At 42.8% G+C, this 16,364-nt stretch overlaps 1 protein-coding gene across 2 annotated transcripts in view; it reads right to left on the bottom strand.

Annotated features, from left to right (window-relative positions):
- Positions 1-16,364, bottom strand: part of LOC137299966 (acid-sensing ion channel 2-like) — an 848,183-nt gene that overhangs the window by 44,745 nt on the left and 787,074 nt on the right. For both annotated transcript variants that reach the window (XM_067969004.1, XM_067969003.1), the window contains 3 exons: positions 14,480-14,630; positions 12,226-12,282; positions 4,695-4,845 (listed from right to left, as the gene is read on the bottom strand). In XM_067969004.1, coding sequence (XP_067825105.1) covers positions 4,695-4,845; positions 12,226-12,282; positions 14,480-14,630 — 359 coding nt within the window. The remainder of the gene's footprint in view (positions 1-4,694; positions 4,846-12,225; positions 12,283-14,479; positions 14,631-16,364) is intronic.

Below are 16,364 nucleotides of genomic sequence, written 5' to 3' on the forward strand. Positions count from 1 at the left end.
GCCTAGCTTACAGATGAAGGTCTTCTCTCCTTGACAGTATCATGTTACAGTCAGGGTGGCACACCGGTTAAAGGAACCTGGTTCAAATCAATCCCAGATAGTACAGATGAAGGTTCAAAGAGGACTAAGTTCGGAGAGGGGGTTATCTACCTCCTCATATCAATAATTGAATTGCATAAATACTTGAAGGGAAAAAATTACAGGGCTATGGGGAAAGAGCAGGGGAATGGGATTATTTGGGTAGCTCTTTCAAAGAGCTGGCACAGGCACAATGGGCCAAATGGCCTCCTCCTGTGCTGCACCTACTATGATAATTTGATACTATGATAGTAGACATGGAGTCTTCAGAAATTGTCAGAGCTCTGACAATATAAGCATTGATGTGTCTAAATTGGGAGGCGCACAGAGTTCTATTCCCATTGTGATGCCAGTAGAGTAGAACTTCATGATGTTGCTGGAAAATTTAGATAAAATATCTATTCCCTGGCTGCCTATTGCAGTTTTAACGCATAAAACTGAAAACACAAGAAATCTGAGCGATATCATTAGCATAGAAATAACTACCCTTGTCTCACTCAGAATTACATGAACCATTATATACAAATATCTACACATTTAACAGTGTAGTAAACATTCCTTTTAAACGAATGACAACTTAAGAGCCAAAACCGATATCCCAAAAGAAAAAGTTATACACAAGTGGTATTTTGTATCAAAACAATATTCTGTTATGAATACAGTTAAAAAATGAATCAACACAAAAGGTATGGAAGTATCAATGCTGCTTTTGATCAGAAGTTGGTGTGGCATAACACACTCATGTAGCCAGCCAAGGTGCAGCTCTGACTTATAAAACTTTACATTATGACTTTAACATTTATCCCACTTCACTCCCAGCCATCTATTCCTCATGGGGAGAATCAGACTAATATTGGAGATGGAAGGAATTATGGTAGTTTTCTTAGTCACAGGGGGCCTGACGTTCTGATGGGCCTGCTCTGCCAGTGGAAGTGCAGTGGAGTGGAGCAGGCTGTAAATCGGTTAATCTCTGTGGCTTCCGATCCAGTCTCAAATTGATGGATTGTGGTTATTTGTATAGTTGTGGCCCACACCTGTAAGGGTGTGTCAGCAGTACTGACCCAAATACACTGGTGAAGAATAAAGTGGCCCAGAGCCACTCTGCTAGGGTGAGCTAGGGGCCCTTCCTAGGCCGAAGACTAAAAATAGGTAAAACAAAACCTCACCTCTGAGATTAATTACTTTAATCTAGCATGAGTTCCATTGAGGCCTACCTAGGGCGGAATGGATGGAATTCCCGCGTTAACCTGGAAATTCCCTCAAATGAGCCTCCTTGATGTGGGAGGGGAGGAGTGGGTGGATGACTCAGCTTCTCCCCCCCATCAGACTGTCTTTGGCCAACGTAAATGGGGCAAAATCCTAGCAGAATCAGTTTCTGGACCAATTTCCGCCACCCATGGGGAATCTGCCTTAATAGTCCCACTGGGCCTGATAGGAATTTCATGCCCATGCATCAGAGCCATCATGACAGGTGAAACTTTGCATTTTGAAATATTGCCATTGTTAACGTGCTATAATCTATTCTAAATGGTTCGAGTAGTTATATTCCCTCTACAGATGTGTATTTGATAGAACCCAAAAAGAATCAGCAGAAACCAAGTTAACAACAGAAGATTAAAGACTAATATAACAGCAGGGAATTCTGGAAAGGCTGCACCATTATTCAGCTTTGGAGGGAGGTTTTAAATAAAAGTCTTCAATTTAAACATATTTATTTAAGCAGAACCTATTACTGTTGCAGAAATGCACAGATGAGAAGAAAATATAGAAATTAATTTTATATTTTAAGGTTGTTTTCTTAGTCGTAGCTGTGAAAAACTAGAACCTAAATGGATTGGATAGTCTGTCCTTCTGATATTCAGGGTGAGAAGCCATAATAATTAATTCCCTCAGAAAAGATCTGAGGGAAAATATAATTGTATTATTATTGCTCAGAACATCATTTTTTTCCCTTCTAGCCAAGAAGGATACATACAAGGAACTGCGAGGCAGAATATAAATGTTTAAAGCTGTGTTTGAAATTGAAAAAGAAACAATTTGCTAAAACCGGGAGCTGTAATGTGGTTTGTGTATCTTAGTTTTCTGTAATACACAACAAATAAATGTATGTTCTTATATTATATCTGTGAATCTTGGTTTCTTGAGAAAATGTCTATTTTGTGAACGTGTAAAGCTGCCTGTTTGATATTCCAGGTGGCACTGCTGGCCTGCCCTCGATAACAGCAAGTGTGGCTGAATAAAAGCAATTGTTTTAACCAAACCCAGCTGAACCTCGTGTGACAGACAGTGATGGAGAGAGAGGCAGGGAGACAAAAGTGCCTGTGTACTAAAAATAAGAAAGAGTTGCCAAAATACAACACAAAATACGAATGCGGAAGGATTAATGTCCATTTTTGTAGTGCCTCCTCTCCTCTGTGACACTGGGAAGTTATTCAACTTTTCTGCGAGTTGAACAAGATAGCTCTCCAAAATATGCCATAGTGAGTCTCCCTATTTTGATAGACTCTTTTGTACTTTGCAGTGACCTCTCAGACATTGGCCCTGCCACTCTGGTCATTATTCATTCTCAACATTTTCAGCTTTCTGCAGGATAATTCAATTTAACAATTGAAAGCAAACTGGTTAAACACCTAGGCCTGTAGTTTCCGCTTCGATGCAATTAGCATGTGGATGCAAATTGAAGCCAAAAATTGCACTGGCGCAAATTACATCGAGTTTCCGCTAAAATGCATTAACATAATCACAAACGTAAAATCTGCCGTGAATCAGTGCAATTTATCAATCAGTGCAACATAGTGTAATTTTTTTTGCAATAAAAAATTCATTGGTGTACTTAAGAGTGGTAACCTGGTGCAGTTTTATTAAAACAGCTAAAAATGGGTTTATGACTAAAAATAAGCATTTTTAAATCAGTCCTCTGTCTCTGAGTAACCTGATTTAAAATCACTGAGAATGAATCAAAAAATTATACTGCAGCATTTCATTGGTGTACACTAGTCAACTTCTTAGTAAATTAATATTTTTTCAATATTTAAAAATTTTTAAACAGTGCCTACTAGTGCCTTTGCACCTAAGAAAGCTAGCATAATTTTTAAACCCTTGTCGAACAGCCGCAGGCCGAAACTCGATATCCTCGTTGTTTCGAGCGGGTGCACGGCCAATTTTCTTTGCGGGGTTAGTTTTTTTTAGCCAGCGCAAAACATCCACTGAAACTCGACTTACGTCTGGCGCAAATCACACCCAGCGTAATTTGAAATTCCTCTATGTTTTGCGCTGATTCGGCCAGATTGCGCTGAAAAGCCAGCACAATCGAGCGGAAACTCTGAGCCTTGAAATTTATGAGTTTGGTAGAAGCAAATGGCTGATTTGAATAGCTGTTGAGTAGCCCGAACTCCTTTAAGAAACACTCAATAAATTCAACTCTTGATCCAAAAAATCTGAAAAGACTAGAACACATATATAAATATAGAGTAAAATTGGTTGGACTCACTTGACTTCTATTTGAACAATTTACAAAAGCAGAAGAGGATCAGAGGTTAACTCAAAAAAAGTAATTGGTAGATAACAACCAATTGAATCAAAGGAAAGCAAAATTAATTTGGTTGAATAATAAGATTTAAGAAGCAACAGATAAAAAGATGTATCAAAGTGGATGTATATCTCTCTCCTCTTCTGTGAAGCATCTGTGGACATTTTCTACGTTAAAAGCTCTATATAAAAGCAAGTAATTGTATATAAATCTGTGTTAAAGCAAAGTAGGGGCAGGAGGTTCCTACTATATATTAGGAAAATCAAGGCATGGTGAAAGGGGAGGAGCAGGAGTGTAAATGACTGCTTCCTGTACTGTGAAATTGACCTATTCTCATATTGGACAATAAGATCATTTCATCGTGTAGGGTAGACTGACTAGGCATAGTATTCTGATGCAAGAGACCAAAATCAGAAAAAAAGATGAGGGGGAGGCAGATCTGTTAGAAAGGCAGGTAGGTTTATGAAAATGATGGGGAGGCAAACTGGGTGGAAATCCGATAGCAATTACCCAATTTTCTAACTGCTGGGCTTGACAACACAGCAATGTTTTCAACTGGCCACAGTGTGGGCAAAGTAAGGTGAGGGTGATAGAGAGAATGGAAATATTGGCATTGCATTAATTGATTATTAACCAGTTCCAAATATATTAAAACTGGTACAAATTTATCAATCAGAGCAGGCTTTGAGGGATATGGACCTTGTCTAGTGGGATGAGATCAAGACATCACCAAACTGGCAATGTGTTTGTGGAAGTACTTACAGGTAAATGGGAAACACCAGTTCCAACCAGGTGTGATCAGTATATTTCTTTCCAAATTAGGAAAACATAAGAACAGTTTTCTTGTTTCTGTACTTATCTTAGTTGCATCACTCTTATTGGGGAGGGGGATACAAGGAGAATATCCATGGAATACTGAAAAAAATTGTGTGAAGAATCTGAACAACACAAGTGATGTTGCTAAACAAAAAATCCTGATTAAAAGCTAGAACAATAGTCGAATTTTCAGACTATTGAAACGATCTCAAATTTCTGGCTTTTTTTTGAAGACAGCAGGGATGATAGCAATATCAGTATATATACTTACGAAATGTATTTTTCAGTCTTGTTAAATTTCTTTTCAAGATACTTTGCAGAGGTCCTACTTGGAATCTTCACCATGGACAGCTCCTTGTTGTATCGAGTTAGATAACACGGTGTCTTACAGAGACAGTTGTTATTCACCTCTGCCAGCAAGGCTGTAAAGTGAAAAGGGGAAAAAAAAGCTTTTGTTATAGCAGCTGCTTTGTTGGTTCTTATTCATATGCAAATCCACACTTTGATGGATTTTCTGTTTATTGTGATGTGTGTGCTCATTAAGATGTTGCCAGTGCTGGAGAACTGAATTGTCTTTGTACTCTGCAGTGACCTCTCCTACTTTGTCCATCTTTTCTCTGCCCATTTGTCATCAACATTTTCAGCATTCTGCCAGATAGCAGATACGCTCAGAAGTTAATAGAACAGAGAGACACATGTAAATTAATCCATGACGGTCTTTTGGCATCCGAAATAGGTTGAAATTCTGCTGAGTACTATTTATGGTGTAATGGTTAAACGGCTCGTGTAAAATTCCTGCGTGCTAATTTAACACGGTTTAAAAGAAAAAAAAGAAAATGTGTAATGTTTCTGAATCATTGCTAACAGCAGAATAAAGAAGCTCACAATGACACTGGCATATCGCAGATGTTAGGGCAAAGCCACACTAACACTACATTGTCGGTAGACATATGGGCGTCATTTTAGCACCCGCTATCGGGTGCATTCCTGGTGGGGGGGCTCCGAAAATTGGAGAATCCTGGAGCTGGACCGGAGCCCGCCCCGAACCCGCGCACTTCCAGGTTCCCCGCTGACGTGCCGGCGTGCGCGCGCAGCCCACGCTGGTGGGAATCCCGCAGGCAATTAAAGCCAGCGGGATGCCACTTGACAGTATTTATTTTGCTTGTTCAGGTCATTAACTGACCTGATTAAGGGATTATGTGAGGAGGGGTGGGATTTTAGAACAGATTGGGACTGTTTCCCACACTGGGGGAAACTCTCCCAGGTCAAATGGACGTGTTGCAGCTGTTAGCCTGTGGCAGCTGCAAAGGTCCATTTGACAGGTGGTGGGGGGGGTGGGGGGAGAGACCCTCACCAATTGCAGGAGGCCACTCTGTCACTTGGGACAAAGTTTGGCCTCCACCACCCTCCTCCTGACAGTCAAAGTCACCAACCTGCACACTTACCCCGGGATCCGGAGACATGTACCTACCTTGCGGACCCCCTCAGATGTACATCTTCCAGATGGGGGCCGCCGTAGCTGCAGTCATGACCTCCTCGGAGGGCGAACAGCCTCACCAGCGTCACCATCCACGCCGTCCACCTCTGACACGTGGAGCTCCACAACAGTGCTGCGACACATCCACCTGTACAGCAGGAGGGAGGGCTACCACAGAGAGAGATGCGTCGCAGAGGGCACTACCCTCGCCACAGGGTCCACAGACCGAGGCTCAACCTCCTGGACCTCTCTGAGCATCCGTGCACATCTGCAGCCTCTTTCATGCCGAGCTGCTCCTGGCTGGCCCGAGCACCATCTTCTTACCTGTCGCTGTCAAAGTCACCACTGCCCTCAACAGGGCTCTTTTGTCCAAACATGGACAAAAGAGCTGAATTCCAGAGGTGAGGTGAGAGTGACTGACCTTGACATCAAGGCAGCATTTGACCGAGTGTGGCACCAAGGAGCCCTAGTAAAATTGAAGTCAATGGGAATCAGGGGGAAAACTCTCCAGTGGCTGGAGTCATACCTAGCACAAAGGAAGATGGTAGTGGTTGTTGGAGGCCAATCATCTCAGCCCCAGGGCATTGCTGCAGGAGTTCCTCAGGGCAGTGTCCTAGGCCCAACCATCTTCAGCTGCTTCATCAATGACCTTCCCTCCATCATAAGGTCAGAAATGGGGATGTTCGCTGATGACTGCACAGTGTTCAGTTCCATTCGCAACCCCTCAGATAATGAAGCAGTCCGAGCCCGCATGCACCAAGACCTGGACAACATCCAGGCTTGGGCTCATAAGTGGCAAGTAACATTCGCGCCAGATAAGTGCCAGGCAATGATCATCTCCAACAAGAGAGAGTCTAACCACCTCCCCTTGACATTCAACGGCATTACCATCGCCGAATCCCCCACCATCAACATCCTGGGGGTCACCATTCACCAGAAACTTAACTGGACCAGCCATATAAATACTGTGGCTACGAGAGCAGGTCAGAGGCTGGGTATTCTGCGGTGAGTGACTCATCTCCTGACTCCCCAAAGCCTTTCCACCATCTACAAGGCACAAGTCAGGAGTGTGATGGAATACTCTCCACTTGCCTGGATGAGTGCAGCTCCAACAACACTCAAGAAGCTCGACACCATCCAAGATAAAGCAGCCCGCTTGATTGGCACCCCATCCACCACCCTAAACATTCACTCCCTTCACCACCGGCGCACTGTGGCTGCAGTGTGTACCATCCACAGGATGCACTGCAGCAACTCGCCAAGGCTTCTTCGACAGCACCTCCCAAACCCGCGACCTCTACCACCTAGAAGGGCAAGAGCAGCAGGCGCATGGGAACAACACCACCTGCACGTTCCCCTCCAAGTCACACACCATCCGGACTTGGAAATATATCGCCGTTCCTTCATTGTCGCTGGGTCAAAATCCTGGAACTCCCTTTCTAACAGCACTGTGGGAGAACCGTCACCACACGGACTGCAGCGGTTCAAGAAGGCGGCTCACCACCACCTTCTCGAGGGCAATTAGGGATGGGCAATAAATGCTGGCCTCGCCAGCGACGCCCACATCCCGTGAACGAATAAAAAAAAAACAACTTCTCCTCCGCATCCTTCCAGGGTGCAACCGGGGACATCGCCGATGTCGCTCAGTCGTCTGCGCAGAAGAGCCCTGCAAATACACCTACACCCACTCTGCAGTGACACAATGGGTGGCATCAGTTGTGGGTCCTCATAGTGATCCTCAGGAGCAGGCATTATTGCACAAACCAGACAGGATTCGCGAAGACATGGCAGTAGTGGTGCCAATATAATATGTAATATGAGTTGTTCAGAAATTCAATATAAGTAACACCCATGACAAACCCTCAAACACCCTTGTGCATCCCCTTCATGCTCACGACACGTTTGCCTTACGCTGCCTACTGCACATATGTGATGCATGCCCTGTGGCTGCAGCACAGGTAGTGGCAGGTTGGGTGAGGCTGGCCGTGAAAGAGATGCACGAGAGGGTGAGTATGAGATGGAGCCATGAGATTGTATGAGGATTGGGTTGAGTGGTAGTGGCGGGATGAGAACTGGCGAGGTGAGTAGGTGCAGGTAAGATGAGGATGAGGTTTGAGTGGGTATGAGGGGTGATGTGGCAGAGTAGTGTTGGCAGTGCTGAAGGAGATGTGGGGTGGGGGCGGTGATGTGGCAGACGGAGTGTAGGGGAAAGACTACGTGTACTCACTTTGGCTGACCTACTGAGGTCATTGGAGCGCCTCCTGCACTGTATGCAGGTGGGCGATATGTTGGTTGCGCTGGTGACCTCCTCTGCCACCTCGAGCCAGGCCTTCCTGGTGGCAGAGGCAGGCCGCTTCCTCCCGCCCGCCGGGAGGAAGATCTCTGTCCTCCCCCTCCTCCTCACCCCATGTATTGATACCTGGAGTGAGGCATCATTAAACTGGGAGCAGCCTTCCCCCTGGGCTGCTCCATGCTGTATTTTTTTCTATTCGTTGCAGCATCTGTCAGTGGAGGACTGCCCCTTTAAATAGAGCGCCTCCAGCTGACAGATCTTACTGCGCATGCGCAGCCCGCCCGACGCGCAGATCAGCAGTGGGGAACCCGGAAGACAAGGTAAGTGGATCCAATTAGTGGATTGTCTGTTACAATCGCGCGGGAAGCTGACTAATTTCACCGGGCGCATTACCCACGCGCCCGATAGCCCCCCCGCCGAGAACCCGCAGCCCTGCTAACATCGGGCCCATTAGGGCAGCAATTACAGTCAGCAATGTTAAATGAACATTCAATATGTCCATATCAAATCTCTCTCTCACTATTTTAAAGTAGGTATTTACTTTGGGTATAAAAATACAGCTTATTTCTAACTTCCTAACAACTTGCATTTATACAGCACCCCTATGGCCCATGATGAACAGCAGGTGAAGAACAGTAAAAAATTTCACATGGATGAAAGAGACACCCCATAGAATCATTTAAAATGATATGTTACTACAATTTATAGCTGTGTAGAATGTGCACAAGCTTTTACAAAAAACAAACACAAGACACATGAGCACAGGCCTGCTCGAGAACTAGCCAGCTATAATATTCTTTACCAGAATTCAACGTTGTGTTTTTTAAAAAATCAGCCTCTTCCTTTTGCCTGGGATTAAGCAGGAAAATAAGATCAAGTTGTCTGTAAAATCTTGACACACCATTTATAAAATGACTCCCAGTTGGCCCTCTGTCCACCCTGAATCAGAATCAATTACAAAGCTACTAATACTTAGACCACACTATGACCTCTATGATTAAAAGCAAATGAAGCACAGCAAAGAAATTGAAACCCAGCTCATCCCAAGTGGTCACAATTCCCAAAGTACTTCTTAATTCATTGCTATTTCAGGCTTCTGAACCATGTGTTAAGAAATGTTGAGTCTGATGGACTGTGCACATACCTGCTCCACAGAGAGCCTTGTCACGACTCAGAAAATTCAACTGTGTGTAACCAACTTTCCGAAAGTAAAACAAAATTAAATGCCTTTCTCAAAAGAAGTTATAACTACTTTTTCATTGTCTTCAATACAGATAACTACAGAGACTGTTTAGGGTGAATTGCGTGGCCCTGCATAACAATTTATGTTTTTATATACTTGTGCCCTTCACAGGTCAGACAGTGCTGCAGAAAAGAAATCTTTTGCTGAATTTGGCGATGTCAGCTTTTCTAACTGCAGGGAAAGAATGCATACAGTCACTCTCGACTTTCCCTTTAAGATCAATTTTTTAATGTAAGTTCTCGTGAATTTAACATCAAATACAATCATGATGTGAGTTGAGGCTGGGATTTACTGTATAATCTTTCCAGTCATCAAATAGCATAATAATGCCTTTGATATCATTAAGCTTTGGGGAAAGGAAGCTGTAATTGGGGTTACAAGGCATTTGTGTCAACACAAGACATTTGGTAAGTGTGCCAGTGTAAGGTGTCTATTTTTGGTGCTGCTTTATAGCTATGGACAGCAGACATGTAAATAGGGTGCACTGAGGCAAAAGCACCAAACTAATGACATAAGTTTGTGCCAGAGGAGAATATCAACACATGACCGAATACTCTGGAGAGAATCACTGTCTATGGCTGTGTGTTGCCATCATAGAGAGTATCCAATCAGCCCAAAAACTAGCATTTAGCAAACTTTTTATTCCAATCTGAAATAACGTTAATAAGTACTCAAGATTTAAATGCCCAATGATACTTTTCATCATTTAGAAATTATTTTATAAAACAATTTTCTCAGTCAGAAAAAGAAAGAAAAGAGAATGAACAAATTTACATTTATATAGTTCCTTATGAAGTAATTCATTTCCACCCCAGGGTTTCATTTTAATATAAAGGGATGGGTTTGAACGCCGATGTTGCTTTTAAAACAATATTTTTGGCATAATTTGTGGAAAACATTCACCTGAGGATGGAGGAAGCCTCCGAAAGCTTGTGAATTTAAAATAAAATTGCTGGACTATAACTTGGTGTTGTAAAATTGTTTACAATTGTCAACCCCAGTCCATCACCGGCATCTCCACATCATGGCTAAAAAGATAGTGACATCGTTGAAGCCCACAGTGACCTGGAACCATTGAGATAGGGCTCACAAAGAGCACAGCTACCAACATTTCACGTATGTGGGGTTCAGGGTAACCCTGCACTTGTTTCTTGCAGAGTACAGAGTTGATGGACTGCACTATTGACATCTGGTGATAGAAACAGCATTGCACCAGTCTTTTTAGCAAAATCACTGAAAACCAAACTCCGGGCCGCACGCAACTTATATTTAATACACAGATACTCCGTGACATCTCATTCCAATCTGTATCTGCAGGTACATTACTAGTGAATGACTTAGCTCTACGATGCAGGTGTGTTACTGCCTCATGATCTGCTCAGACCACATTTTGAGAGCTATATCCAGTTCTTGGTCACTGAAACACCAGGGAGATATTCAAGTGCTGGAGGTAGTGCAGAGACGAGCCGTTGCAGAGTGTCAAAGCTTTGTGTTATTTGGAAAGTCTGGAGAAACTTGAGCTTTTCAGCTTTGAAAGGAAGTATCTGAAAGGTGATCCTATAGAAGCTATATAAGATATGAAAAAGGTAAATCTATAAAAGTACTTTAAACTAAATTGAGAGAATAGGACAAAGGGACATAGGTTCAAAATGGTTTAGAGCAAATTTAGCACTGATATTAGAAGAAAGTCTTTCTTCATACAAAGCATGATTAATACATGGAATGGATTTCCAGATATAGTGCAGGTAAAAAGCCTAGAATCATTTAAGAAACAATTGGATGTCGCATTGGAGGACTTCAGGATCTTTTTGTGTGGATGAACTAAGATGGACTGCAGACCTTCCTAACCTGTAATTATCTTGTGATCTTGGTGGTGCAGGACTGTTACAAGTGAATAATGTCCAGCTCTGCAGTGCGGGACCGTTACTGGTGAATGGTGACACACTCTGTTTTATGAGATGTAACTGGTCCATTATCTGTGGCTCTAGAAACACAGACAATGCTCCATTATTTGCTCACTTTTATATCGCATAGGTTGAACGAACAGAAAAGTTGCTACATTCACACTTGCACGGTAGTCATTGGTTAATACTGATGGATTCATCTATCAGGAAACTAACATTTGTAGGTTCTGCACTTCGGTTACCTGGTCTGGCATATTGAAATCTTCATCAAAGAGATAAATTCTATCTGAAAATAGTGGCACGCATGGCACAAGCTCTGATCCCCCTTGCAGGAGGGAAAGTAGGCCATCAGGAGTGACCTGCCCTAAACCTGGCAAGGCCAGTATCCTCCCCCACAGTGCCTCTAGTTAGGCAGAACATCCTGTTCCCATCCTACCCATTTCCTCCCAACTCCACACTGATGAAACAAACTAAGGCAGCCCTCAAATAAGCTTTGTCCCAGCGCAGGCACAATTATATCAAGAAACCTACTCTATCTAATCTAATCCTACTGCAACCAACATGCAATAAGAATGCAGAAAAGCTTCACAAATTATGGAGCAGTGTGTAAACACTTGAAAATTCAATTTTCAAAGAAAGAAATGGAGTGCGGATACATTAAATTAGGATAATAACTGTGTAATGTACTCATGTAATCACCTTTAACTAAAGCTATCAAATGTTAGCAACTGTGAGAGAAGGCTTTGCATTTCTGTAATACTTGTATAATCCTGCCTCTATACTACTGATCACATCAAAGGGAACTGTGTCCTTTTATCTGGTAATGTATGCAGGTGACTAGTGCAGATTGTCCCAGCTCAACAAACTGAGATAGAGCCAACTCACCTAATGTGGGTTCTGCACATTCCTTGTACTGTTCAGGGGTGCAATAGCGGGCATCACCTGTAATGAAAATCAGCAGAAAGTCATCATAATATCTTGATATGAAACTCTAAATGTTGCATTGTCCATGACTCATGATTTTAGAAAGAGGTAAATATAAAACAGCAATTTCTTCAGATATTTGTTGTGACAGTGCAGTTTCTTTGTAAATGAAGATGGGCGTAGAACCATTGAAGTTTATAGCACAGACGGAGTCCATTTGACCCATCATGTCTGTGTTGGCTCTCTGCGAGACCAATCCAAAACTAAGCCCATTGCCCTGCTCTCCCTATAGCTCTGTATCTTCCCTGGTTTCAAATATTTATCTAGTTTTCCCTTAAAAGATGCAATAATCTTTGCTTCAAGCACTCCCTGTGCCATTAGCTGAGCTCTTGGAATCTGCGTAACAACTGTAATTTTAGATTCAAATCCCAGTGGAGCTTGGTGGACAACCAAATTCACACACTGTAAATTCAATGCTCAAAGCCCTGCTGTGGACTCACTGCCTAGTGAGATCAAAGGACCCAGGGCCACTATGGCTAGCTTAAGTGAAGTTTCTGTGAATCCAAAAATACGTATTGGAGGGATGTATTTGGATCCGATGACTCAATTTCAACATTAACTACTCCAAGCAACTGTGACACTTTCAGCACAAGTTGTGGATTTTAAAAATAAATTTGCAAGGTAAGTTGTGTAGAGAGAGCAGGAAGTTACAAAGGGGCATCGGCAGACTAAGCGAGTGGGCAAAACTATAACAGATAGAGTTCAATGTGGGGAAATGTGATGCCATCCACTTTGGATCCGAGAAAGGCAAATCAGAATATTTTCTTAATGGTGAGAGACTAGGAGCTGTGCAGGAAAAAAGGGATTTAGTGTCCATGTACACAAGTCACTAAAAGCTAATGCACAGGTACAAAATGTAATCAAAAAGGCTAATGGAATGTTGGCCTTTCTCTCAAGTGGGTTGGAATTCTAAAGTAAGGGATTGATGCTTCAATTGTACAAAGCCTTTGTCAGACCCCATCTAGAGGATTACATCCAATTTTGGGTACTGAACCTCAGGAAAGATATCTTGGCCTTGAAAGGGATACAACACAGATTTACCAGAATGATACCAGGGCTTAAAATGTTAAACTATGAGGTCAGGTTGCATAAACTTGGCTTGTATTCCCTTGAGCTTAGATGGCTGAGGGGTGATCTAATTGAGGTAATTAAAATGGTAAAGGGATTCGATAAGATAGATACAGAAAAACTGTTTCCTCTGGTGGGGAAATCAAGTGGCTGAATGGCCTACTTCTGTTCCTATGTATTCACTACAGGGGATTCACACAAAGAATGATCATCAGGATACAGAACCCGAGAGCGGTCAGTGCCTCTGAAACTGTAACTCAACCAAACTCAGCATCTTCAGGGGAGAAGAAGCAAAGCATTTGAAGAAAAACAAATAGATGACCGACCCCTATGGAATTTGGACCTGTAGCAACAACAACAACTTGCATTTATATAGCACCTTTAATGTAGTAAAACGTCCCAAGGCACTTCACAGCAGCGATTATCAAACAAAATTTGACACCGAGCCACATAAGGCGATATTAGGACAGGTGACCAAAAACTTGGTCAGAGATAGGTTTTAAGGAGCATTTTAAAGGAGGAGTCAGAGGCAGACAGGTTTAGGGAGGGAATTTAGGGCCTAGGCAGCTGAAGGCACAGCCGGAAATGGTGTAGTGATTAAAATCGGGGATGCACAAGAGGCAAGAATTGGAGGAGCTCAGAGATCTCGGAGGGTTGTAGGGCTGGAGGAGGTTACAGAGAAATGGAGGGGCGAGGCCATGGAGGGATTTGGAAATGAGGATGAGAATTTTAAAATCGAGTCGTTGCTGGACTGGGAACCAGTGTAGGTCAGTGAGCACAGGGGTGATGGGTGAACGGGACTTGGTGCGAGTTAGGATACGGGCAGCAGAGTTTTGGATGAGCTCAAGTTTATGGAGGGTGGAAGCTGGGAGGCCGGCCAGGAGAGCATTTGAATAGTCAAGTCTAGAGGTAACAAAGGCAAGGATGAGGGCTATGACGTTGTTGGGAGGATAAGGACCCTCCCAATTTTCCAATACAGCCGCCAAAGCTGCATTAATTTAAATTATTTCAATTCACTTCCTGACTACCAGAATGCCTCCCAGCAGACCTCGATAACGCAAGAACAGGGGCTGAACCCCTTGCTCACCTGGCATGTGCACCATCCGACAGTTGCAGTTCTCCACCAGGTACCTCGTTTCACAATCAATCCTGCAAGCTGTGATGCTATAGGTTGGGAAAAAGTCAGTGTTGACAGCTGAAGATTGGCAGTCTCCCCAGGGTGGTGGCAGGTGTATCAGCTGAGAGCAGAAACATACAACCCAGGGTATACTTTTTGTATAAAAGTTTTAGCAGATAAATTTGAACACTTTTCAAACAGAGTCCTACAATTAATTGGGTCACATTTCAATAGTATAATATCCACCAGGCACAGCTTTATGCTTAAGGAGGCGGGGGGGGGGGGGGGGGGGGGTCGTGCAGTCTCATTTCAGCGTTAATTTAATTTCTGGAAAATTTAACAAGATTACTAATTCCAGTTAACTTGGAGAAGGAGAAAAGTGATATTTTTTAGGCCCGGGGTTGAATTTCAGCCGAAGAAATAAAACATTAGCAATTTTCAATCTTTGATTTCACCCAGAAACTCCCTTAAACACAGGAATGGTAAAGGAGAACAGCACTGTGTTTGGGCTTGATTGTGAGTGATCTGCAACTGCCTGCTCCTCAAAGAAGCATCCACCTTCCCCCCCTCACACAGCGCACCGCGCCGTGCGCCCCTCCACCCCCCACCCGCTCCAGCCATCTGTGCTGTAAACTGGAAAATGCTCAACTATCCTGCCTTTTAATGGGGAATATGTGGAGCTTCATTGTGGTATCCAGCACAATGTTTAAATTGATAAAAAGTTCCAACACAGCAACAATCACCTTTTATGTTCAGTCTATAAAAACAATTCAGGAGATTGTTCTATGGTCAACCATAATTTGCAAGAAATTGTTGGCCTAAACATTCCCAACGCTAACCCAGATTCTCATATAAACCCATTTGTTTGAAATGGGTTGAAGCTGGCATTAAAATAACACTGACTGGCGAATCTGGGATAAATAGTTCTTGACCAAATAGTCAGGTAATCAAGTTACCAGTATAACCACATCATGAAGAAATACAAAGAGCATTGGAACAGACACTAAAGAGCCAGTAGAGGCTGAGTGCTAAGCATCAACTGCAGCTACATTTACCTATGTATCAGTAAATAAATTCTTCCAAACGCCTTAGTTGCTCTGCCTTCTTCCCACCTTTTCAATTATAAAAGTTTTAGCAAATAAATTTAAATACAGTTCACTTAATGGGACATGGAACAACAACATACTAACATTTAAGAGCTATGGAAACTAAAACAAATATACTCTCAGACGCACCAACATAGTCCATAGACCACCACCTGATACTGAGTATAGGCGATACCTAAGACAGTTCATAACTTGTTGTCCAATTCTCGGAATATCCATTAGATGCCACCTTCATCTGCCTGCTTGGAGGATACTATGGTGATCTAATAAAACTTGGAGTTTAACCTTAGAAAATGACAGACTCCAGAGTAAAGCTCACAAATTTGATTTACTCTAAATTTAGTTTTTTTAATAAAGAAGCTGTATGCTTTGATGCACTCCTAAATTTTTCGAAGTACATATTAGATGTGTCATGGAATATATATATATATACACACATTCATACACACATATATATCATCATCAAGTCAGCAGTATTATATGTTATTAGCAGATCTCCCATGGTACTGCTCGTGGTAACTCAGGGTGGGGGAAAGAGGTGATGGGACGTGGAAGTGGGGAGGAGTGCACACTAAAAGAAGTTGGAAAAGAGTTCATAAGTGATCTCCCTAGAGACAGTGAAGTGTTTTTGGCTGTTTCCTGGAAAATAAATAGTGGGGGTGAAATGCAACTTTGGTGGGCCCGCAAAATGGGCGGTCATGGATCAGCTCCCCGTTATGCAGCGCTCCTGATTTTCCTTTAAGAAATAG

This window comes from Heptranchias perlo, chromosome 30 (genome assembly GCF_035084215.1).
Source record: "Heptranchias perlo isolate sHepPer1 chromosome 30, sHepPer1.hap1, whole genome shotgun sequence".
Classification (NCBI taxonomy): Eukaryota; Metazoa; Chordata; class Chondrichthyes; order Hexanchiformes; family Hexanchidae; genus Heptranchias; species Heptranchias perlo.